The sequence below is a fragment of the Phascolarctos cinereus genome, unplaced genomic scaffold (assembly GCF_003287225.1).
Source record: "Phascolarctos cinereus isolate Bilbo 61053 unplaced genomic scaffold, phaCin_HiC Scaffold_1;HRSCAF=81, whole genome shotgun sequence".
Classification (NCBI taxonomy): Eukaryota; Metazoa; Chordata; class Mammalia; order Diprotodontia; family Phascolarctidae; genus Phascolarctos; species Phascolarctos cinereus.
Window position 1 is genome coordinate 101486586 of NW_027555514.1, and position 27612 is coordinate 101514197.

Here is a 27612-nt window from a genome sequence, read left to right on the forward strand (position 1 = left end):
ATCATCTCCATGTAGATAATGCCCAAGTCTATATCTCTACTAGTGACTTCTCTCCTGAGCTCCATTTCACATCTCCCACTGCTTGAAGAATAACTTCACCTGTAGGTTTGGCTATTACCTCAAATTCAATATATACAAAACTGAGATCACCTTATCCCCCAAGTCATATTCACCTTCTGGCTTCCCTGTTTCTCTTTAAGTACATCACAATCTCCCCTTTACTCATCTTTCTTGTTCTTCTCTATCCCCCTTATAATAATAACAATTAGTAGTAGTAGTAGTAGTAGTAGTAGTAGTTAGTAGTAGTAGTAGTAAAAGCAGCTAGTATTTATATAGCACTCTTAAGAGCTGCAAATTGCTTTGCAAGTATTATCTCATTTCATCCTCACAACAACCCTGAGAGGTAAATGTTTTTATTATCCCTATTTTACATAAGAGGCAACTGACGTATAAAGCCATTAACTGACTTGTCTAGGGTTACATAGCTAGTATAAGTCTGAGGCCAGATTTAAACTCAAGTCTTCCTAACTCCAGGTTGAGTGCTCTATCTGCCAATCAGTCATTAAATATTTATCTACTGATCTCTCTCCACTGATCTTCTATCCATTTCCTCCTTCCTATTGCTTCCACCCTAATCTAAGCCATCATTCCCTCTTGCCTAAATTATTGCCTATTTCCATCCTTTCCCCTTCAATCTGTCTTATACATCATGAACAAATTCATTTTCCTAAAAATTTATTTGAACATGTCATTGCCAGATACAACAAAAATCAATGACTCCCCATTGTCTGAAGAATACAACTCCAGATTGTTTATCCTGACATTCAAGGCCCTATCTAATCTTGCTCCAATAGTACTTAGTTTTCCTGATTAATTTCCCACAATTCTCCCGAATGACAGATTCACATGCAAGTGGCCTATCACCTCTTTTTGGCTAGAGAGCATGATATATTGGCAAGAGTATTTGGTTTAGACTCAAAACATCTGGAGTTAGTCTGAATGCCCATCACTCACTAACAGCTTTGGGTAAGTCACTTAACCTATCTCTTCCTCTGTTCCTTCATCTGTAAAATGGGCTCAAAAACACACTCCTACAACCTATCTCGGACAAAACTGCTTTATAAATTATAAAGTATTACCTATGTTAATGTTAGCTATGATAATAACAATGATTACAATCACATCATTAATTTACAATTTTTTAATTCTCTGGGTTAGGGCTGCCTGCACCTAGTAAAGGATGAAAACTAGCCCACATTCTCCTTTCTTTGTGCACATTTATGCCTGAATCCATTAAAAGAAGGGGTCCCCATCTGTCCTTTGTACAATTTGGAAGAACAAGCACATTTGGCTTGTTAACAGTCAACATCCCATCCAAAGGACCAGCCCTATGACTTACTAGGAGTAAATGGGGGATAGTTCAGGTTAGTATATAAGCATTCTGTAGGTGAATCATCATCAAAGTTGGAGGGTTCATTCATATCCTAGAGAGACAAAAAGGGAGAAATATAAAGCATAAGGTGTGACTAGTGAAATCTCTATTTTGTACTTATTTGCTTTTTTTTTTTTTTAGAAATCAGGGAAACTACCCAGTTAAATTGTACCCTTTAATTATGGCCTGTGGGTCTCATGGATCTAATATGAAACGGATTTCCAACTACCCTCTCTACCTATCTAGGTAATAGCTTGCTTTGTTCTTCTGAACACAACATCTGCTGTATTTTCCCTTAGTGCTGTTCAGTCATTTCAGTCATGTCTGACTCTTCATGACCCCTTTAAGGGTTTTCTTAACAAAGATACTGGAGTGGTTTCACCATTTCCTTCTCCAAATCATTTCATAGATGAGGAAACTGAGGAAAACAGGGGTAAGTGACTAACACAGCTAGTAAGTGTCTGAGGCTCCTCCCATTGGTGAGTTCTTGTCCATTTTGGGGAAAGGATCACAAACCAGCCTTTTCTTATTCTCCCTTAAGTATCTGCTCCCATGTTTTCCTCTACTCCCTGCTCTATACCTGACTTTTAGCTGGTCTTTTGTATACTGTTTTCCTCCATCAGAATATAAGGTTCTTAAGGGCAGAAACCATCTTCTTTTTTGCTTGTATTACCATCCCCACTGCCTAGCACACGGTAAGTGCATAATAAATGCTTCTTGAGTGACTGTTGCTCATATACAACATCCAATCTCCCATCTCCCATCTCTAATCTGTCCATTATGCCAGGAATGTACTCTCCTCTGCCTCTTAGAATACTTAGATTCCTTCAAAGCTCAATCTCAAATATTTCCTTCTATGTGAGGCTTTCCCTGATCTTCTCCACCATGTTCTAATACCTCCCCCCCTTAAATACTTTACATTTACTTAGTACATATTCTGTATGTATCTGCTTGTGCCCCCATTCTTTCACACAATAGAAAAACGAGCTTCTTGATTGCAGAAACTGGCTCATTTTTTGTCTTTGAACCTCCTACATCCAGTACAGTGGCACAGTGGATAGAGGGTCAGGAGTCAGGAAGACCTAAGTTCAAATACAGCGTTAGACCCTTCCTAGCTGTGTCACCCTGTTGGCCTCAGTTTCCTCATCTGTAAAATGAGCTGGAAAAGGAAATGGCAAACCACCCCAGTATCTTTGCCAAGAAAACCCCAAAAGAGGTCATAAAGAGCCAAACACTACTGAAAAACAACTAAACTTAAAAACTGTCTAGAACAAGGGGTCTAGCAACTCAGGGCTTAATAAAATACGTTCTGATTTTTGGTTCTCGGGGCTCTTTCAGTTCTGATTCCGCCTAAGCTATTTATCCAGACAACATTATTTGAATATTAAATTACTAAAAGATATGCAATCCACTCTTCTTCTCCACCTATCCTTTCCTCCTCTCTTCTCTACCATTTGAGATATAAGAATATAAAAGGGGAAAATATTTCAACATTCTTAATATTGGTTCCCCCAACAGCCCCCACCCTGATGACTCACAATCCAGATTCCATCAAACTTTATCTCCTCATAGAAAAGTCTGAATTCCTCTGCCCACCACTGGGCACACTTCGGGTTGGTATAGTCCGGAAAGACTGTTTGGCCTGGCCATACCTGCAGCAGAGAAAGGAATTCCAAGACAATGAATAAAAACATAGTGGAAAGAAACACAGCAGCACTCCAAAGAGGACTAGAGAAACTAAATGTTGATTATACTCTTGTCTGGGCACAAGGTCTCTTCAGGTTGGAGCACAAAGCATTCTACAGAACTTTTACAATATTATTTGGAAGTAGCTGAATAGCCCTACAAAACACATTTCATGGCAGAGGAAGGAAAGAGAGAAGTGGGTAGGTTTGCTGCACAAGTCAGACAAAGGAACTATTTCAGTATGTAACAGCTGAATTAAATCAAATTTCCTCATATTCCAACACAGATTGCATAAAAGGAGATGTTAAAAAAAGGCATAATACCTTCGAAGGCATGGATTATTTCATGTTCATGTTTTTATCTCTAACACCCAACACAATATTTGGCACATAGTAGGTACTCATTTGTTAAGTAATTAATTGATTGAGGACCACTAATAAGAATCATAAGACTCTCACCCAGAGATGCAGTACTAAGTTTTTCCAGTGTTCATTTAATAACTGATACTGATTCATTTAATGCATTAATACTAGAAAAACCATTTATTCATTCTTTGTTGTCTCCCTATTATGTCCCTTCCAGGAATAATAATAACAGCTAATAATTTACATAGTGCTTATGAGGTATCACACATTGTGCTAAGCACTTTACAATTACTATCTCATTTGATCGTCACAACAACCCTGGGAGGTAGATACTATCATTATTCCCATTTTACAGATAAGGAAACGAAAACGCAGGTTAAGTAACTTGCCCAGGGTCACACAGCTAGTAAGTAACAGGCTGAATCTGGACTCGCTTCTTCTTGACTGCAGGTCCAGCATGTTATCCATCGAGCCACCTAGCTGCCTCAAACCTCATAAAATGCTTCTAATTTTCCCAAACTCGCCCTCTCAGCAAAAGACTTAATCTCTTGCTTTCCAGACCTGGTTGAGTATGAACAACTGGTGTGACTGCCCCTTGTACCTTTTCAACTCAAAATATCATTCAATAAATATTCACTAAGTGCCTATGGGAGGGGGGAGAGAGAACAAGCATTTATTAAGCACCTGCTATGTGCCAGGCATTGTACTAAGTGCTTTTCAAATATTATCATATTTGATCCTTTCAACAACTCTGAGAGATAGGTGCTATTATTATCTACAATTTTACAATTGAGGAAACTGAGGCAGAGGTTAAATGACTTTCCCAAGGTCATATAGCTAGTAAGTATCTAAGGACAGATCTGAACTCAGGTCTTTCTGACTTCAGGCCCAGCATTATATCCACTGTACTATGTAGCTACCCCCAAGAGACACCATGCTAAGCACTATGTATACAAAAATGAAGGACATCACGGTCCCTGACCTCAAAGGGGATGGCCTATGCAAATGAACAATGGTGGAGGAATACAAGATGGAAACAAGAAAGAGTTCAATTTCTCAAGTATATTAAATGGAGTGGAGTGAAATTAGGTTAGAATGGAAAACCAGAGTCATGGTATGGATGGCTTTAAATACCAACCTATAGAGATATACTTTATCCTAAAGGCAACAGGAAAACTAGCTAATGTGTTTTGCCAGCAATGACATAATCAGGCTTCAACATTATGAAGACTACTTTGGCAGCTATGTGAAGGATGAATTGGAAAGCAAAGAGATTAAATTCACTATTCAATAAAAACTGCTCAGAAAACTGGAAAACAGTCTGGAAGAAATTAGGTTTCAACTAACATCTCATACTATGTACCAAGAAACTCCAGATGTAAATACCTAGATGTAAAAAGTCACATCCTGTACCAATTAGAGGAGCAAGGAAGACAATATCTTTAGAACAATGACCAAACAAGGGATAGAGAGGATCACAGAAGATGAAAGGAGCAATTTCATAAGAGCTTAGCATAGTGCCAGATACATAGTAGGCACTTAATAAACGCCTAATCTTATCTTCCTTTCTTTTGTTTACATACAATTAAAAAGCATTTTCTTCATCAATAACATCAATGCAATTTAAAATTAGAAGAGAGTTAAGTGGGAAGAAATCTATGCAGAAAATTTAAAGGTCTGATACCCAAGATATATAGAAAGTTGATTCAAATATATAACAAGAGCCATTCCCCAATAAGTAGTCAAAGGATAGCAATGAAAGTAAAACTCCGGGGCAGCTAGGTGGCACAGTGGATAGAGCACCGGCCTTGAAGTCAGGAGGACCTGCATTCAAATCCGGCCTCAGACAAATACTTGACACTTACTAGCTGTGTGACCCTGGGCAAGTCATTTAACCCCAACTGCCTAAAATAAAATTAAAAAAAAAAAAGAAAGTAAAAATCCAAGCTATCATTAGCCATATTAAAAAATGTTCCAATCACTAATAATAAGAAAAGTATATATTAAAGCAACTCTGGGGTCCTTATATTCATCATATGGGCAACAATCATTTAAAAAACAGGAAAATGACCACTGTTAGAGAGGCTTTAATAAGAAAAGTATATTAATAGTGGAGCTGTGAATTCCAGAATAACCATTCTGGGAAATAATTTGAAACTGTAACCAAAAAATCGCTAAAGGCTTTACCTCAAAGAAATCAAAGAAAGAAGAAAAGGATCTATATGTACAAAAATATGTACATAAACTCTATTTGTACTAGACAAGGAACAATAAATTGAAGGGATGTTCACCAATTGATGAATGACAACAAACTGTGATATATTAACATAATAGAATATTATTGCATCATAATAAATGATGAAAGGGACCATTTCAGAGAAACCCAGAACTAATAAGGATCGAAGTAAGCAGAACTAAGGAGAACAATTTATAACACAACAACATTTAAAGCAAAATAATTTTGAAAGACTTAAAACTCTGGCCAATGCAATAACCACTACTCTATAAGACTGAGGATGAAGCAAGGTATCCACTTCATGACATGAAGGTGAAGGAAGCAAATGCAGAAAGCAACATAAATTTTTAGACAGGGCCAACATAAAGAAAAGTTTTGTATAACTATGCTTATTTGTTAAAAAGGATTTTGTTTCTCTTTTTTTCAATAGGAGGAGGGGAAATTTGAGATGAAAAGCAGGACTAGAATAAATGTTGGCAAAAAAAAGAAAGAAAAAAGAGTTATTAAAACTTTTTTTTTAAGCATAGAAGAGAACAGAAGGAAATTCAAAAGGAAACACAGGATAGGTTTGAAAGTACCATGTTGAATTTGGCATATACCTTTTTAAAAAAGGGGGGTGGAAGCTGTATCAACTAGATATTCACAGATTCCTATACAATCATCCTTCTCCCCATTTTATTGTGTTCATGAAAATACTGGTGGGTGGGTGTGTGTGTGTGTGTGTGTGTGTGTGTGTGTGTGTGTTTATTAAGTGCAGAATGTTTAAAATTTTTAAAAAAAGAGAGACTGAAAGCAGATCAGTTAGGGGTCAGAAATTCATCACTTCAAAATTTCTGGGTAGTTTCATTCATTCTTCTATAAAGCAGAATTAATCAGAGGCAGCTAGATGGAGAGAGCAGCAGACCTGTAGTCAGGAAGATCTGAGTTCAAATCCATTCTCAGACTTTTTAACTGTGAAATACTGAGTTAAGACACTTAACCTCTGTCTGTCTCAGCTTCCTCATCTGTAAAATGGAGATAATAATAGGCTGTGCTTCCAGAAGCTGTTGTGGAAATCAAATAAGATTATATTTGTAAAGTGTTTTTAAAACCTTAAAGCACTACATAAAATGCTACTATTTTTATTATTATCTTGGAACACAGTGGAGACAGCTGTTGAGAGAAAGATTTTATAAGACTTTGAATGTCAAGTTAAGGAATCTGTACTTTATTCTGTAAGCAGTAGGGAACAGTATAAAGTTTTAGATAGGGAAGAGTGAAAAGAGGTATTGGGGTACAGGGGAAGGAGACGTGTACACAACTGTGTTCGAGGAAATTAATCTGGTCATATTGTATTGAATGGAGAAACTAGAGGGAGTAGGCCAATTAGACGATTGTAACAATCCAGGCATGAGGTGACGAGGACCTAAAATAGAGGATGATCATAGTGATGGAAAACAAGAATGTGAGAGACGTTTATTTTGATAATTTGAAAGATTTATTACTTCATCAGTGTTAACTACGTACTCCCTTCACTGATTCATGGTCAAACATGATCAAAAAAGTCAGCACTTGGTACTCAACTTCCTGATGATGAACCTTTCAGCAATTGACTAGGGTGGTGGGTGGTCTTTGGATGACAGATACACATCTGATCATCAAGGAAGTCAGTCAGTCAGTCAATATACATTTGTTAAGTGACTACTATTGCCAGGCCCTGTGCTACAGCCGGAAGAGTCAGTATAACTGATCAATTAGATATGGAGAAAGAAGAAGAAAAGGGAATCAAGGATGACTCCCTCCTCCACAAGAGCTATCTATGGAGCTTACTTGTTCCCACATCAGTGCCCACTTCTATCTCTGTACTTTTGCTCCTGCTATCTTCTCCATTTCCCAAAATTCTCTCCTTCCTCTCAGTTTATCTAAGTCCTACCCTGCCTTCCTTACCCAGATGCAGCCTTACTCTCTTGTCCTCAGTAATTACCTCTTCCTTTGAGATCTGCAGTACTGCTATATTTACCACTTATTTAGCCCTTGGCATATACAGCCTGGCATTTCCATTCATTTCTTCATAGGCAGATTTCAACTACCATTCAAAGCTGGAACTACCATTTTGTATTTCTACAGCTACAAAATATTGATACCACAAGTCTCTTGAATTTTTATCTTTATGGATCCAGCTCCTAGAATAGTACTTGATATTAAGCACTTAATAAATGCTTATTAATTGATTGATTGAAACCATAAATGAATTTCATGATTCTAAAATTAGGCATCCTTTTATTTTATCCAAGCAAAAGTTTATTCTCTTTATACATGCACCAGACCACAAGGCTCAGGAATTTGATGCTTCTTCAATCATAAGAGTCAGGGCTAACATTAGAGCTTTCCTTAGACTTCTTGGGCTGATAGGTAGTTTTCCTAGAAAGCCTTGGAGCTCATTAGAAGTCATCCATTCTAGTCAATTATAAGGAGCCAAACACACCCAATTTTATTTTTGCACTCTTACTGTAGTTCAGCCTGTGCAAATTAATACAAGGTCAGAGGCCCACAATCAGAATGATATCAGATTGAACATTTTCCTATAGAAAGAAAATATGGTCCACAGCTCTTGTATGATATTCAGCCTCATCAAGTGAATCATCCCTGAGACACAGGATCAAAGGGAAATCTATAAGCTAGTAAAACAATGTTATAGGGTAAAAAACATATTTCATAATCACCATGCTTCTTTAATGAATCTGTCATTTCATTAGGGTGTGTACTTCCTCCTTAGATGCAGAAAGCACCACCAATGAAACAAATAAAACCTAATTCTTATTGTATCTCTGAATACAATTGCATATGACACAGTATATCATATCTCTGTATAAGACTGGGATCTGGCAGCCTATACCTTTCTTAGGCTAGGCAAGGTAAATCAGGTTTTTATAATTTGTGGTTAAGTTTCAAGAATATAGGAACACACCTTGATTCTTGAAACAGCAAAACTGGTATTACAACCTACACTGTAACAGGATTCTACTCCATAACTAAGGGTCATAGAATTTGATAACTACAGGAATGGTGTCATTGCATTAGTCTGGCCCCAGTCCCTCAGACAATCTCTGGTTCTCTCCCATTGTTACCTTCCCAATGAATGGCGTCACTCCATCTGATGCATTGACCCATATATTCATGGCTGAGCCCCGGATATAAGGGCCGTAATTGGGAGAGTCAGTGGCAATGGCTGGATCCTATAAGAGAATAAGACATAGAGTAGAAAAACCATCCTTGAGCATCCTTGGGAAAAGAAAGAAGCTTACAGGCTGGGAGGGACAGGAGCAGCATACCACAATAATGACATATTTCTGTCCATGGTTGTGTAAATCTTCAGCAAACTCAGGTAAGTCCCTAAATAGTACTTTATCATAAGTGAAGTCCTTCTTCTCATCCATGTAGTCAATATCAGAGTACTGAACATCCTGTAAGAACAACAGAGAAAGCACTATTTGTGAAACACTGATAAAATCACATAGGCTTTACAAAAAAAAAAAAGCCAAAGCCCATCTGTTTGTAATCAATCCAAAATACCCTCTCCCCCATGATTATTCTACTCCCTTTCCCCTCTTTGGACTAATATTTTGTGTCTTTTTTTTTTTTTGCTTTCCAATGCTACCTTTGAGGTTTATTTCAACCTGATTTTACATATATAAAAGCCATGAGGAGAGCGCCACATAGTGAGATCAATTCCGAGCCACAAAGCTTTAGGTAACAATCCCCAAAGAAATAAAAAATTTTCTCTTCCAAGGAAGACCTTCAGTCTTTGTACTTTAGCTTTTCATGCAGTCCCTCAAACTCACAGCTTGCTGTCCAGTACAGCATACACACGTTGCCATACTTAAAACTTAATAAGTAACTAGGGCATGGAGAAATCTTGGGACAAAAATTTATATAAAAATTAGACAGCTAGGTGGTTTAGAAGGTAGACTATTTAACCTGAAATCAGGAAGACCTGAGCTCATTTCTGGCCTCAGACATTTACTAGATGTTTGACCTTGGGCAAATCACTTAACCTCTGCCTCAGTTTCCTCATCTATAAAATGAGGATAATAATGACACTTAGCTCCTAATGTTGCTTTGAGGATAAAATGAGATAGTATTTATAAAGTGCTTTGTAAATCTTAAAGTGTTATATAAATGTTAGCTATTATTAAATTAGATAAACAACAAGAACACTTCTCCTCCATACTCACTTTATCTTGACAAAGCTGAATGCATCAATCTGGCATACAGAGTTAGAGACCTCCATTTCTGATTCTTAGTTGTGACCCCACCCACTCCCCAAGCCTTGCTCTTCAGGTCCTTGATCACTAAGGATGCTGGATATTTTCAGTGTGGGTTCCCCAAATCTTAACCTCATATCATAAAACATATCATAGAACAAGTAGTGTTTGACATTCTGAATGGATATATTCCCTTGGTCTTCTACTCACAGAAATTTCTAAACTCATTTCCTTTTGTTCATTTTCATTGCAAAATTTTTGTTCTTATTTTTCAATTGTGTCTCACTCTTCATAACCCCATTGGGGGTTTTCTTCTCAAAGACACTGGAATGGTTTGCCATTTCCTTCTCTAGTTCATTTTACAGATGACAAACTGATGCAAGCAGGGTTAAGTGACTTCCGCAAAGTCACAGAGCTAGTAAGTGTCTGAGGCCAGATTTGAACTCAGGAAGATGAATCTTCCTGATTAGAGCCCTGGCACTCTATCCACTATGCTGCCTAGTTGTTCCCCATTGCAAAATACCTTGCATATAATAGGTGCTTGATAAATATTTGCTGTAAGAAAAGAATCCCTATCTTTGTCTACCTAGGTTCTTTTTTTACTTCTCTGCTTTTGTTTTTTAGACTTTCTGAACTTTATTTTTCTAAATAAATTTCTTCTCTTCACATCTGCCACTTCCAATCCATTACTCCTCAGTCACTGATAATAATAATAATATATTTTTAAAAGAACGTGCTTATATAATGCATCAAAGTGCTTTCCTCACAATAGCCCTGTAAGGTAGCTAATTCTGATTTTACATTTGAGGAAAGTGAAGAGACATTAAGTGACTTGTCCAATGTCACATGTAAGAACTGGACCTCTAACCCAAGTCCACCATATAACACTTGGCTCTTAGGCTTTGCAAGTCTGGTTACTATATATCAACTGCAAACCCTGTCCTTCAAATGGAAAATTGAACACAGTTTTAATCATGTCTAAACCTCAATTACATTTCAGTCACTCTCATCCCTGCTAGATGGCAATTTCTGTTATTTAACATTTTCTGCATTCTCAGCATGGTGTATCATCCCTTTGGTTGTTCAGTCATTCAGTCATGTTTGACACTTCATGACCTTGTGGACCTCTGTCCATGGGGTTTTCTTGGCAAAGGTACTGGAACAGTTTGCCATTTCCTTCTCCAGTGCATTATAGATCCATAGGTAAATAAGGTTAAGTGACTTGCCCAAGGTCACACACCTAGAAAGTTTCTAAGACTCAGGTCTTCCTGAATCTTAGCCTAGCACTCTATCCACTGTGCAACCTGGCTGTCCCTATCATCTCTAATGCCAGAGAAAGAACTCTGGGGAAAAAATTAAGAAACCTGGGTGCTATTCCGGATAACTAGCTGCTTAACTATGGACGAGTTACTTTAACCTTTCTGAGCCTCAATTCCTCATCTTTAAAATGAAAGGATTTGAGTAGATCTCTCAGGGGGCTTCCCACTCTAACATTCAAGAATTTTGAAATACACAATCAGCTATGTATTTGTGCTAAGACAGGAAACAATGAAGCAGATAATTAGACAGCTCAAAAGCAATGTATGTGTTGTTTTGGATCATAGTATATGTTTTCTTTTTCCCCCCTTGTTTTTCATATTTATATTCTTAATTTTCTTAAGCTAATTCTAAAATTACTGTATGCTCCTTAAACACACATCAATTGTTAGGCATCAGACAAGAGACAGTACTAGAGACATATTGGGGTTGCAAAGGATTAATAACCCAAGTTTAAAGACTGGTTATGGATAATGCACATATAGATAAGTGAGAATTGATTATATCAGTGTACAAACATACACTGATCATGCAGAATCACAGAAAGTTAAGAGTGAAAAGCGATCTTTGCAATTCCCCTAATCACAGGGAACTCCATTCAGTAGCTGAAGACGTGACTGTCCAAAGCAATTCAACTACTAAGCAGCAGAGCTCAGGCCTTCTTATTCTTAGGCCAAGCGCTTTCCACTCAACCATCCTACTAAGGTTCCTCTTAAATAATATATCTTTTATATAAGCTAATGACAATATAGATGATATTTATTAAATCTGACATCAAAAAGTAAATACAAGGTGAGTTTCAGATCAGCTATAAGTAGATATACAAATTTTGCTTTCAAATCCATTTTCATATTGGCTTATATTATTTTTCTTAAAACATATAGACTCCTCTATTCCAAGTCCAGGAGTTGAAAGAGAAGAATGAGTATTAAATCAAAGTAATTTTATTTTGGGCAACTAGGTGGCACAGTGGATAGCACACAGGCCAGAAGTCAGGAAGACTCATCTTCTTGAGTTCAAATCTGGCCTCAGACACTTACTAGCAGTGTGACCCTGGGCAAGTCACTTAACCCTGTTTGCCTCACTTTCCTCATGTGTAAAATGAGTTGGGGAAGGAAATGGCAAATACTCCAGTATCTTTGCCAAGAAAACCCCAAATGGGGTCATGAAGAGTTGGACTTGACTAAATAAAATAAAAATGTTATTTTCTCTTCCCATAGAAAAAGTGAACTAGCAAGCTGAGAGAGCCTAGTTGCTCTGACTCAGCCAGCAAGGTGATGCATAAAACAAGAGAGTAGGATTATATAGTCTTCCCTTTGTGGAACAGCAAATTTAGGAAGTAGAACAGAGAAACAGTACAGTCAGCTTTTTAGCATCTTCACCATTGTTGTGAACTCCCAGAACATCTGTGATAACCACATTCAAACACAGTTGTAAAAACACCTTCCAAAGCCTAATAGCCCCAAATTTTACATTATAATCGTTTTGAATTCCCAAAGGTACACTCGCTTCCAAGGTTAGATAAATGAGAATCCAGGCCTAATTCTATTTATTTCATCTGTGCTGGGGCTCACAGAACAACACCAAACATTCCTTCCTGCATTTCCCTCCATCTCCCAATGCATACAAGCTGAAACATTTCTATTTTTTGTCCAGTTTCTTGATTTTCATAGGACCCTGTATCTATGTGATTAGCATATTTACAAACCAGATGAAAACCAAAAGATCCACATAAAAACAACTTGATTTTTAAACTATTTATTTGACTTGTGAACTTTGAATAACTGTGTGGGGAAGCAATGCGGAAAAGACTAAGGATTTAAAATCAGAAGACATGTGATCAAATCCCAGCTCTGTCATTTACTGCCTATGTGACCTTGGGCAGGGTCTTTCAACTCCCTGGGCCTCAGTTATCTCATCTGTAAAATGAGAGAGTTGGAGCTGATGACCTCTAAGGTCCCTTCCAACTCTATTGTCCCATCATCTCTGTTCATTTGTCAAATGAACATAAACTCATTTTCATAGGAAATAATTGCACAAAGTCTGCTGAGAAAAGAATACTTGACACTCTACCTTCTTAGAGAAAGTTGATGGTTTAAATTAAATAATAAAAATTATATTCATTAATCTGACTATTAATTTTAAGAACGATAAGATTATGAAAAAATACGAGGGCACAGTACCCTGAAAATACAAAAACTATATTTCAAAATTCAGGATAATGGATTAATTATTCTAATTATCTATTGATATTAATTAAATTGATATCCATATAATTATCTATATTACTCAAGAAAAGAAAGACCAAATTCAGTTTGTTAAAAGGAAAAGTCCTCTTACACAAGGCAGCTGAGCAGCTCGGTTTCTCTCCACGACTTCCTTCATTCCATCCAAACCTCCATACACCCAACGACTGAGATGAAATCCAAGAGTCCAATACGATGGTAAGAATGGCCTTCCAATAAGCTAAAGGTGAGAATTAGACAAATGAGGCATAGTGAATATTCTGTAACTAATCTAATCAGAGTATACCCCCTCCATAACACTGTCTTGTGGAGTTTGCTAATTTCCAAAAGGGACCATCAGCTGCTTGAACACAAAGATCACATCTCTCTCTAGTCTCCTCACAGTACCTAGCATAGTGCTAAGTACACAGTAGACATTAAAAAATCAGAGTCAATTTACTTATTATAAACTAACCCTGTTAAACCAGCCTTTTACTCAATGGAGCACTTGGGAGAACATCATGATCTGGTCTATTTATCTCAATCTGTATAATTACCAAAGTAACTTTAAGAGTTTGGGGACTAGGGGAAGTTAGGTGGCACAGTGGATAGAGCCCCGGTGCTGAAGTCAGGAGGACCTGAGTTCAAATCCGGCCTCAGACCAAACACTTGACACTTACTAGCTGTGTGACCGTGGGCAAGTCACTTATTCCTAATTGCCTAAAAATAAAAAGTTTGGGGACTTCCCAACTCATATCACCCCCTCTCCTCTGCCATAAAAAAAAATTCCTTCACCTAATTTCTATATTTCTCATTTTTAAAATTGAAGTAAAATACAATATAGAAGGAACAGAAGGGAATGCATGGCAGGCTAACATAAAATAAAAATGTTTTCTTAATCCATTCTTTTTTTTTTTATCTGAATAGTGTCATTTATTGCTATCAATTTGGTGAAGGAATTAAATTACAGTCTATACCAATGAACACTCTGCTATAAAAACATATGTACACACACACACACACACACACACACACACACACAGAGTAACACATTCAGAATTAGCTCTCCCCCCACAAAAGTCTGGTTTATCCAATATAGCTAAGTCTCATGGCTTCTCATCTTCCTTTCTCCTATGCCCATTTTTTTTTCAATCAGTAGACCCTGCTCATCATCAGGTGAAATAAACAGGAAACTTAAGCCTCTATATTTTACTTCTTGCCATAATTCTGATAAAACATGCTATGACAAGAAACTAAAGCTATAGGACAGAATGAGAGGGTTGAGGTCTTGTGCTATGCCTCTCCCTGATGGACTGACTTTACCCGAATTTTTAGAATTTTAATCTTTCAAACATCCTAGGGAAAATTGGACTATAAAAAATACAGTATATAAATAGGCAAATGACCTTGGCTTTAAGGTTAACAATTAACTATAATGATGCTTCATTAAGTCTTTCTACAGGAATACTTTCCTTTATAGAACAAATATGTTTTTGTAAAGGTTGTCTCTAAAATGCAATTTCGTATATTAAATTCTATTTTCCTGTTCATTAGCATGGTACAAATGGAAATGGAAATGCATTTCTGGTTTCCACTTCTGGGAGCCAAGATGGCGGAGTGAAAAGGTAGTTGCTCTCACTCTCCCCTATCAACCTCTGAAAACCCAGAAAATATCACCCCAGAAAAAAAAACCCTGGAACACCTGAACTAGAAGAAAGACGAGGAGCAGCAGTGCAGCAGCCCAGCAAACGGGTCTCCCAGTGCCTCAGCAAAAATAAGGGAGGCAGAACTACAAGGGGCACCAGGCGGATAAGTACCCTGAGGCATTCATCTGAAAGGAGGTGAAGAAAACAACCTAAAGGCTTCCTAAAGCCCCAGCCTTGCTGATTCCAACCCAACACCAGGTGAGCTGTAGGAGCCCTGAAGCCTCCAATTGTGAAGAAATCCTGAAGCCCAGGTGGTAGAGCAGGCAAACACCAACACCTGGACCTCCGAGTGCCTCAGTGGGGGGGGAACAGTGGAAACCAGCTCAGAAAACCACCAGGAGCCTCATCCACGCAAAGGAATCTCCCAGTGCATTAGCAGAAACGAGGGAGACAACACTGGGGGCCCCAGGCAGATAAACACCCTGCAGCACCCATCTAAAAGGAGCTGAAGAAAGCTAAAGGAAAGGAAAAGCAGGCAACCTAGAATTGCCTGAAAGTTCCAGCCTTGCTGATTCCAGCCCAACACAAGGTAAGCTGCCAGAAACCTACAGCCTCCAATTCCCAGCATAAGAGGCCCCAGCACGCAAAGCCAGTGACCAAGACCTAGGCTCCCAACACAAGAAGCTTGGGTCAGTACCCTCTGTTCCCCAGCAGGAGAGCTCAATCTCTTTAAAGGCCAGGGAATAAAGAAACACCATGAGTAAAAAGAAACGTACCATAGATTCATATTATGAGAAGAGTGAAGATCAAGACAGAAATTCTGAAGAGGACAACATTGTCAACAAACCCACATCTGCAACAACAAAAGGGAATATGAACTGGTCTGAAGCCCAAAAAGCCTTCTTAGAAGAGCTCAAGAAGGATTTTAATAGTCAAATGAGAGAGGTAAAAGAGTCCTTCAAAAATACAATTGGCCATTGGAAAAAAAATACACTGAAGAAAACAAGTCCCTAAAAAACACAATTGGCCAATTGAAGAAGGAAGGACAAAAACTAACAGAAGAGTACACTGAAGAAAACAAGTCCCTAAAAAACACAATTGGCCAGTTGAAGAAGGAAGTACAAAATCTAACAGAAGAGTACTGAAGGAAACAAGTCCCTAAAAAATACAATTGGCCAGTTGAAGAAGGAAGTACAAAAACTAACAGAAGAAAACAATCTGTTAAAAACTAGAATTGGACAAATGGAAACTAATGTCTCTATGAGAGAGCAAGAATCAGTCAAACAGAAACAAAAAAATGAAAAAATAGATGAAAATGTAAAATACCTCATCAGTAAAACAACCGACCTGGAAAATCGACTCAGGAGAGACAATTTAAAAATTATTGGACTACCTGAAAATCATGATGAAAAAAAGAGCCTGGACAGTATCTTTCAGGAAATCATAAAGGAAAACTGCCCAGAAGTCCTAGAACCAGAAGGGAAAATAACCATAGAAAGAATCCACCGATCACCACCTGAAAGAGATCCCAAATTGACAACGCCAAGAAATATAATAGCAAAATTCCAAAATTACCAGATGAAAGAGAAGGTGCTGCAAGCAGCCAGAAAGAAAGAATTTAAATATCATGGAACCACAGTCAGGATTACACAGGACCTTGCAGCTTCTACATTAAAAGACCGCAGGGCATGGAACATGATATTCTGTAAGGCAAAGGAGCTTGGAATGCAGCCAAGGATCAATTACCCAGCAAAAATGAGCATCATTTTTCAAGGGAGGTGGATATTCAACGAAATAGGAGACTTCCAAACTTTCCTGATAAAAAGACCAGAGCTCAACAAAAAATTTGATCTTCAAGTACAGGACTCAAGAAGGACTTAAAAAGGTAAATGGGACAGAAGGATACAATATGTTGTTAATAAGGGGGGGGCTGTTTAAACCCCTACAAGGGAATATGAGACTTGCAACCCTTGAGAACTGTATTGTTATTACACCTTGTTAAAGGAGTATACATAAAGAGGGTGGATATTAGTTGACTTTGATGTAATGATAAAAAAAATCTAATCAAGTGGGTTAAATGGATCCAAATAAGTGGATCAATCTGATCTTAGAAAATGTACTGAGAAAGGAGGAGGCAGACAAGGGTAAATTACATTACAGGAAAAGACACAAAATCCTATTACAGCAGAGGGAGAAGGAGGGGGGGAGCATTGTTTGAACCTTACTCTCATCAGATTTGGCTCAAGAAGGGCATAATATAATCAGTTAGGTATAGAAATCTAACTTGCCCTATAGGCAGTAGGAGGGAAAAGGGGAAAGAAAAGGGAGGGGGAAAGAAGGGAGGGAAGCAGCAGTAAGACTAAAGGGGAAGAAAAGGGAAAGGGATAATAAAAGGGGGAAGGGACTGAAGGAGGCGGTGGTCAAAAGCAAAACACTAGTGAAGGGGAGAAAGGAAAAAGGAGAAAGAAAAGCATAAATGGGGGAAAAGGATGGAGAAAAAGACACAGATAGTAATCATAACTGTGAATGTGAATGGGATGAACTCTCCCATAAAATGGAAATGGATTGCAGAATGGATTAAAAACCATAATCCTACAATATGTTGTTTACAGGAAACACATTTGAAAAAGAGTGACACATACAGGGTAAAGGTAAAAGGCTGGAGCAGAATATATTATGTGTCAGCTGAAGTAAAAAAAGCAGGGGTAGCAATCCTGATCTCAGACAAAGCAAAAGCAAAAATAGATCTAATCAAAAGAGATAAGGAAGGAAACTACATCCTGCTAAAAGGCACCATAGACAATGAAGTAATATCATTACTAAATATATGCACCAAATGGTATAGCATCCAAATTCTTACAGGAGAAGTTCAGGGAGTTACAGGAAGAAATAGACAGCAAAACTATACTAGTGGGGGACCTGAACCTCCCCCTCTCGCACTAGATAAGTCTAACCACAAAATAAACAAGAAAGAAGTTAAGGAGGTGAATAGAACATTAGAAAAGTTAGGTATGATAGACCTCTGGAGAAAACTGAATGGGGATAGAAAGGAATATACTTTTTTCTCAGCAGTACATGGCACATACACAAAAATTGACCATGTACTAGGGCATAAAAACCTCACAATCCAATGCAGAAAGGCAGAAATATTAAATGCATCCTTTTCAGATCATGATGCAATAAAAATTATATGTAATAAAGGGCCATGGAAAGATAGACTAAAAAATAATTGGAAACTAAATAATCTAATCCTAAAAAATGATTGGGTCAAACAACAAATCATAGAAACAATCAATAATTTCATTCAAGAGAATGACAATAATGAGACAACATACCAAAACCTATGGGATGCAGCGAAAGCAGTTCTTAGGGGAAGTTTTATATCTCTAAATGCTTACATAAATAAAATAGAAAAAGAGGAGATTAATGAATTGGGCATACAACTAAAAAAACTAGAAAAAGAACAAATTAAAAATCCTCAACTAAACACCAAATTAGAAATATTGAAAACCAAAGGAAAAATTAATAAAATTGAAATTAAGAAAACTATTGAACTAATAAATAAAACTAAGAGCTGGTTTTATGAAAAAACAATAAAATAGATAAGCCTTTGGTTAATTTAATTAAAAAAAAGAAAGAAGAAAACCAAATTACTAGTATCAAGAATGAAAAGGGCGAAGTAAAACAATAATTAGGAATTAAATTAAAACAATAATTAGGAATTATTTTGCCCAACTATATGCCAACAAATTTGACAATCTTAGTGAAATGGATACATATTTACAAAAATATAAATTGCCCAGATTAACCAAGAGGAAGTAAAATACTTAAATAACCCCATCTCAGAAAAAGAAATTGAACAAGCCATTGATGAACTCCCTAGGAAAAAATCTCCAGGGCCAGATGGATTTACATGCGAATTCTATCAAACATTTAAAGAACAATTAATTCCAATACTATATAGACTATTTGGGAAAATAGGTGAAGAAGGAGTCTTACCAAATTCTTTTTATGATACAAATATGGTGTTGATACCTAAACCAGGAAGAGTCAAAATAGAGAAAGAAAATTATAGACCAATTTCTCTAATGAATATAGATGCAAAAATTTTAAACAAAATACTAGCAAGTAGATTGCAGCAACTTATCACAAGAATAATACACTATGACCAGGTAGGATTTATACCAGGAATGCAGGGTTGGTTCAATATTAGGAAAACTATCAGCATCATTGAGCATATCAACACAAAACCAACAGAAACCACATGATCATCTCAATAGATGCAGAAAAAGCTTTTGATAAAATACAACACCCATTCCTATTAAAAACACTAGAAAGCATAGGTATAAATGGAGTCTTCCTTAAAATAATAAATAGCATTATCTAAAACCTTCAGCAAGCATTATATGTAATGGGGACAGGCTAGAAGCATTTCCAATAAGATCGGGGGAAACAAGGATGTCCATTATCACCACTGTTATTCAATATTGTACTGGAAACCTTAGCTTTAGCAATAAGAGAAGAAAAAGAAATTGAAGGCATTAGAATAGGCAAAGAAGAAACAAAGCTATCACTCTTTGCAGATGACATGATGATATACTTAGAGAATCCTAGAGAATCAAGTAAAAAACTACTTGAAATAATAAACAACTTTAGCAAAGTTGCAGGCTATAAAATAAACCCACATAAATCATCAGCATTTCTATATATTACCAACAAAGCCCAACAGCAAGAGATAGAAAGAGAAATCCCATTTAAACTTACTGTAGACATTATAAAATATTTAGGAGTCTACCTCCCAAACAAACCCAGGAACTCTATGAACACAATTACAAAACACTTTTCACACAAATAAAATCAGATCTAAATAATTGGAAAAACATCAGTTGCTCATGGGTAGGCCGAGCCTAATATAATAAAAATGACAATCCTACCTAAGCTAATTTACTTATTCAGTGCCATACCAATCAAACTACCAAAAAATTATTTTATAGAGTTAGAAAAAATAATAACAAGATTCATTTGGAAAAACAAAAGGTCCAGAACATCAAAGGAACTAATGAAAAGAAATGCAGGGGAAGGTGGCATAGCAATTTCAGATCTTAAATTGTATTATAAAGCAGCAATCATCAAAACTGCTTGGTACTGGCTAAGAAATAGGGAGGTGGATCAGTGGAATAGGTTAAATATGCAAGACACAGTAGTCAATGACTATGATAAACCCAAAGACCCCAGGTGCTGGGATAAGAACCCACTCTTTGAAAAAAACTGCTGGGAAAACTGGAAAAGAGTATGGCAGAAACTAGGCATAGATCCAAATCTCACACCATATACCAAAATAAAGTCAAAATGGGTTCATGACTTAGATATAAAGGCTGATACCATAAGTAAACTGGGAGAACAAGGAATAGTTTACCTATCAGATCTATGGAGAACAGAAGAATTCATGACCAAACAGGAGATAGAGAACATTATGAAAAGCAAAATGGATAATTTTGATTACATTAAATTGAAAAGTTTTTACAAACAAAGCCAATGCAACTAAGATTAGAAGGAAGGTAGAAAATTGGGAAAGAATTTTTACAACCAGTCTCTCTGATAAAGGCCTCATTTCTAAAATATATAGAGAATTAAGACAAATTTATAAGAACACAAGCCATTCCCCAATTGATAAATGGTCAAAGGATATGAACAGACAGTTCTCAGATGAAGAAATTAAAGCCATCTATAGTCATATGAAAAAATGCTCTAAATCGTTATTGATTAGAGAAATGCAAATCAAAACAACTCTGAGGTACCACATCACACCTATCAGATTGGCCAACATGACAAAACAGGAAAATGATAAATGTTGGAGAAGATGTGGGAAAATTGGAACACTAATACATTGTTGGTGGAGTTGTGAAATGATCCAACCATTTTGGAGAACAATTTGGAACTATGCCCAAAGGGCTACAAAAATGTGCATACCCTTTGATCCAGCAATAGCACTTCTAGGGCTATATCCCAAAGAGATCAAACAAATGGGAAAAGGACCCACATGTACAAAAATATTCATAGCAGCTCTTTTTGTGGTGGCAAAGAATTGGAAACTGAGAGGATGCCCATCAATTGGGGAATGGCTGAGCAAGTTGTGGTATATGAATGTAATGGAATACTATTGTGCTATAAGAAATGATGAACAGGCTGACTTTAGAAAAACCTGGAAAGACTTATATGGTCTGATGCTAAGTGAAGTGAGCAGAACCAAGAGGACTTTGTACACAATAACAGCCACGTTATACAATGACTAAGATTGTTAAACTGAACCCTTCTCAGCATTACGAGGATCTAAGACATCTCCAGAGGCCTCAGGATGGAAAATGCTATCCACATCCAAAGAAAGAACTATGGAGGTTGAATCACTGTCACTTATTTTTGCCTTCTGTTGAGTTTTGTTTCATCTTTCTGATGGTTCCTCCTATTGGTTTTAACTTTTATTTACAACTTCACTAATGTGAAAATATGTTTAATGGGTATGTAAATGTAAAACCTATATTAGATTGTGCGCCGTCTTGGGGAGGGTGGGGGGAGGAAGGGGGAAAAATTTTCAACTCAAAAGCATATGGAAGTGATTGTTGATCAATCAAAATAAATTAATAAAAAAAAGGGAAAAAAAAAGAAATGCATTTCTCTTATTTTAAAGAAAAGTTAGCCACAAGAAATAATGTTTCATTTAAAAATTCAGCAGAACCTGAAAATGCCATATTGAAAAGGGGAACATATATATATATATATATTACAGTCGGCACCACAGCTTAAAGATTTTTTAAAATTATAATACCAACTTCATTGGATACAAACTTAAACTGAAAAATCTCATCTGTTTCTAACAAATTTCTTCTGATGATACCCCTGATGACAAAAACATTCAGCCTTTTGTGCTGTATATAACTTGTTTCCTTGCACTTGGTGGAAATTGTTGCCTTCCCAATATGGAAGGAGTAGTTTCAAAGAGAGAAATAGAAAAACACAAAATCTTCAGAGGTTCAAAATACAACAAGAGAAAACAAAGAAAGGAGCACATTTCCTGAAGGAAATAGATAGAAGAGTCAGCAAAATTTGTATAGGCAACCTCCAGCTAATAATAACAAATGACAGCAATAATTCATGTCTGTTGTGCTTTACAGAGCACTTTCCAAACAATAACTTTGTGAAGTAAGTAATACAAATGTTATTTTTCCTCTTTTATAAATAAGGAAAATGAAGATCAGGGTAAGAAAAAAATGATTAGACCAAGGTCACCCAGCTGGCAAATGTCAGAGCTAGAACTCAACCTCCGGTCTTATGAGTCAAAATCCAGTTTTCTTTCCAACAAATCACATCAAGTGATGAATTCTGTAATAGCAAATTTCCATATACTACATGTCTGAATGATATTTACTAAACATATGTTATTATATTACTGAAGTAACCAGCCACTGTGATTATATTCTGACATTGCTACTTATTGCACATGACCTCTGGAAAAATCATTTCATGTCTCCCAATCTCACTTTCCTCTTCTCTGAGGTGAATGGTTTGAGTTCAGTTATGTCTAAGGCCTCTTCTAGCTTTCAATCCAATTAAGCCTATTTTAACATACCTCAAGGTATTCCCGAACAACCTCTTCTGGAGTGTTCCCTAAGAAGACATAAAAGTCCAGAATACCCCCAGTGACTCGGTAAGTGATTGCTGGGGCAGGTTGAAGGGCAACCTCTAGAAGGAATTAGAATGAAGAAAGTAAAAATTACAACTGTGCAAATAATGGAAAAATTAGTGATGTCATACATATGTTTGTGCCAGGAAATAATTGAAATATCTCACCCTTAGTAACGCTGTCCTCCTATCTTTGGTTTTGGATACAAATGAATAAATGAAAATGTTTATGACTAGTAAGGCACCAGATACCTCAGCACATGGTGTCAGTACAGATATATCAGTAATTGATAATCAGTGTCATGCATCATCAGTTTCAGAGGCAATGACCAAGACCCTTGGAGAAGAAAGTCCTTCAGAATGAGAAATTAATTAAGAAGTCTGCATGGGAGTGCATACTTCCTCCTAAGGCAATACTCATTTCTCCTACATGCCAACCTGCAAGTTCCCACCAGCACAGTGAACCTCTCTTGGGCTTTCTCACCCAAACTCTACAGGGTTAAACACTAGAATCTCTGGGGAACTAAGTCTCCTCTCCTGGCAAGCCAAACATCCCCTACCAAATAAACAGGTGGATAGATAGATAGATAGATAGATAGATAGATAGATAGATAGATGAAAAGATAGGTAGATATATGAAAAATGAATAAATAAATAAAACAAGGAATTAAAGAATGAATGGATAGATAAATGAAAAAATAAATCAGTAAATGAATGAAGGAATGAATTGATGAATAAATTAATGAATGGAGGGTGAAGGGGGGAGAGAGAGAGAGGGAGAGAGAGAAAGATATTCCCCAGATACAATCACTGCTCATTATGACTTTGTTTAATCCAACCAAACTCTCTGAGAGAATATGGCCCTGATGTTAGATATGGAGGATGAAAGCTCAGACACTAATTTAGATGATTTCCTGTTATAATGAAAAAGGGACAATTTTAACTGGCCAGCATCCCTTTAAAATAAGCATATACTATGGTGGGGGCCAGGTGGAGTGAAGTCAAATTTTACATTTATTGACTAGGGATAAAAGACTTCCTTCAAGCTTCCTTGAAGCAAAAATTCAAATGGTTCCAGGAGCCCTCTGATTAATTGACTCAGCTTCTTACCTAGTCCCTTTTTACTAGCTGGAACTCTCATGACCTTAGACCAATTGATAGTGATCTCTGCCTGGTCTCTTATTGCTACTACTGACCCTACTGACTTTAACACAGCTCATACTGATCTATTATGCAAATCTAAACTTGCCTGGCAATTTAGATCTCTTACTGCACCACCACAGAAGAACAGTACAGAAACACAAGGATGGTATGTTTCATGGAGTCTATCTCTGTGGATTTTTAAAGAAAAAGACAGCTGTATGAGTGGATGATGGAAAACTTTAAGGGTACTTGTGTTTGAACGATTTCTCTGTGTGAAATCCTGGGAACTCTTGATCAGACAAAGGCCTTACCTCACCAAAGCTATAGTTTGTCATCAGATTATCACACAACTGACTCAACGTCCCTGGGTATTTGAAGTCTATGCTTCAGGGATTCTTAAAGGGAAACATCCCCTTTAACTCACTGTGGGAATGAAAAGACTTAAACTATTCCCCATTGAAGAATATCCAGTTCTTTACCCATGGCATTGCTGTTCATCAGAAAAACTCCAAAGGATAGTCCACTTGTATTTTCAAGGCACAAGAAAAATGTCTGAGCTCCATACAAGTTAGTCATGCCCTGGGGAAAAAAATACAAAACAGCAAAAAAGTTAAAATGCACCAGACTGTATACTAGGAAGAGTGAAAGTGTCTGCCTTAATCTGTCTTGGACATTTGCATGACAAACACAGCTGCCTGATGGATGAGCTAAAGCCAAAGGAAACTCCAAATGGATTCAATAAATGTTTAGGGTCAAAATTAAGGTTTCATTTATATGAGAAAGAAGCAGCATGGTAAAGTTGATGGCAAGTTGGCCTTGGAATCAGAAAGAGGCAGGTTCAAGTCCTACCCCTGAAATATAATAACAACAATAACAACAATAATAACAACAACATTTATATCATATTTTAAGGTTTACAAAGTGCTTTACAAGTTATCTCATTTGAACTCCACAAAAACCCTGGAATGCAAGTGCTGTCATTATCCCCATTTTACTGTTGAGAAAACTGAGGCTCAGGGAGGATAAATGACTAGCCCAAGGTCACACAGCTCATAAGTATGTGAAGCAGAATTCATCTCATTGATCTTCCTGATAAGCTGTGCCAGCTATTTACCTCTACAAATGAACAAACGTTTCATTTAAAACTCAGCAGACTCAGAAGATGCCATGTTGGAAAGGAATATGTGTATATACACACACATACACACACACACATATACATTTATACATATATACACATATATGTATATATACATGCACATATATGTATATACACATACATATATTATACATGTATGCATAATATATCTGTATGTGTGTATATGCATAATATATCTGTATGTGTGTGTTTGTGTGTATATATAGTATATATTATACACATACACACACACACAGTTGGCACCACTGCTGACTTTAAGCAAGCCACCCCACTTCTCAGTAGCCCACGCAAATCTCTAAGACTACATTTTCTAATAAATTCTGTTGATCTGTATCAGTAGAAGGAGTTTCCTTTACTGATGAAATACCAAGTGAAGGCCAAAAGAAAAAAAAATAAAATGTGTCATCCCAATAATTTTGAATTTTCATTTAGGAATGAGCCAACTATAACAATAATGAGAAGCAGTGTGGCATAATGGCTAGAGAGCTGACCTCAAAGCCAGGAAGAGCAGGGTTCATGTCTCTCTTTTGACATACATTTGACTGTGTGACCCTGGGCAAGTCATTAACTTTATTGAGCTCTAGACAACTCCTGATGCTTATCAGTTGCAGAAGTACCAATTGGCACTGATAAAGTGAGCTTCCATATCTAGGAATTATTTATACAAATGAAATCCAGTCCCTACCCTACCTGTTGGGATATACTTCACCTCACTCTAGAGGTGCTAACTGGCTCTACTAACTCACTACATCTTCAAGATGGTTCATATAATTCTGAACACCTTTCTTACTGAAGAAGACAATTCCTATACTTAATTACTCATTCCCCATTAAAATGACAGGTTCCAGTTCTCATGGTTGATTATACCAAATCTAAGACCTCAAAACACACACACACACACACACACACACACACACACACACACACTGAAGGATTCTTTCACCATGCCAAACAATACAGGGCATGTGGGAGATAGCCTTTGGCTCATAGGGGTGGGTTTCCTCGCTGTTTTTCGAACTAAACATTGTCTTCAGTTCCTGGTGAGGTCAAACACAAGATTAACTAATGAACTCCCTGTTTATATACCACTAGTCTTAGAAATTAAGAGGAGCAGAGAGAAATAGACAAAGCCAGTGTTCATAAGGGAATGCATTGTAGTCACAGGACAAGTTTATGTCCCTCATTTATTTACTAATTATGTGACCCTGGGCAAGTCCTTTAATCTCTTGGTGTCTCAGTTTCCTCATTTGTAAAATGGGGATAATAATATCACCTCCCTCCCGGGGTTGTTACGAAGATAATATATTTCTAAAGTGCTTTGTAAACCTTAAGTATTATATAAATGTTAGTTATTATTCTTATAAATCTAGACATTCTAGGGACTAGTCTGTATAAGTTCTGCTATATTTTTACTATCTTCCATCCTTACATCTCAGAGGAAATATATTTTTGCAACCAATGTTTGGGCTAGTAGCCTTTTAACTGACAGAATGAGTGAGTGGTAATCTTATATATTATAAGTAATACAATATATGTAACTGCCACATTTTGAATAGTCCAACATTCCAAATATGTTAATCCCATTTCACTCAAAATTGATAAAGGCAAAGGAAAAACAAGGTAAACGCTAAAGGCTGATTTGGGGGTTTGGTGGGGTGGGGCTAACAACTCGTCCAAGATATGCTAGAAAGGAGCCTTATTCACTTATAAGTTAGACAAGACGAATTCTGGACAAAGAGGAAGATTTTCTGAAGTCTTACATCATTAGGAGTATTGTCCCGAGAAAAGATGGGCCAGGTCTTCCAGTTCATATCATGGCGGTACTGCTGGTGCACGTGCTCCCCTAGGCCATATACATTATCACTAGGTAGCTGGATGGAGAGCTGTAGGTATTGCTGAGCAAACTGGAGGGGCCCAATACCAGTGTCAAATCTGGACGCAAATGAAGAAGAGAGAAAAAGAGATTATACTGGACCAAATAACAAACAGTTATTAACTGCCTAATAGATCTGAGGGTGATATAGAGAGATAAGGGGCAAAGGCCATTGCTGCATGAGGAAACTTTTATATATATCTCAGTGACTAAAGAGTCCCTATTTTGTCCTCTTTGCCAAGCTAACTTATTGCTCCTCTAGGCAATTAATTCCCAGGACATGGACATTGTTCTTCTCCATCTACCCATGGTCCTTCAGTCCCATTCAATCATTATCATATTCTAAATGTATAGCTGTTTCATCCCCGAAAATTGCTTCCTGTCTCTGCTCACTCCAAACAAGAATTAACATTTTTTTCCCTAAACATCATTCAGACTGGTTAGCCCCTGATTAAGAAGACACAGTGGCTCCCCATTCCCTACCATTTAAAATTCTTATTTCTTACCCTAGCCTTCAAGTTCTCTCCAATAATTCTCTTCCTCATTCTCCAGTCACTATCTCACCAACCATATTTCTCATTCCTCTCTGATCATCCATTCTTTAGGAAT

The 27612-nt window shown here is 37.0% G+C and overlaps 1 protein-coding gene across 1 annotated transcript in view; it reads right to left on the reverse strand.

The window, feature by feature from the left end:
* LOC110216253 (maltase-glucoamylase) overlaps positions 1-27612 on the reverse strand; it is a 154067-nt gene that overhangs the window by 111124 nt on the left and 15331 nt on the right. Inside the window, 8 exon segments of the mRNA XM_020998063.2 lie at positions 1396-1484; positions 2971-3084; positions 8827-8934; positions 9031-9162; positions 13621-13746; positions 22776-22888; positions 24451-24550; positions 26891-27062. Of these exon segments, the coding sequence (XP_020853722.2) occupies positions 1396-1484; positions 2971-3084; positions 8827-8934; positions 9031-9162; positions 13621-13746; positions 22776-22888; positions 24451-24550; positions 26891-27062 (954 nt within the window).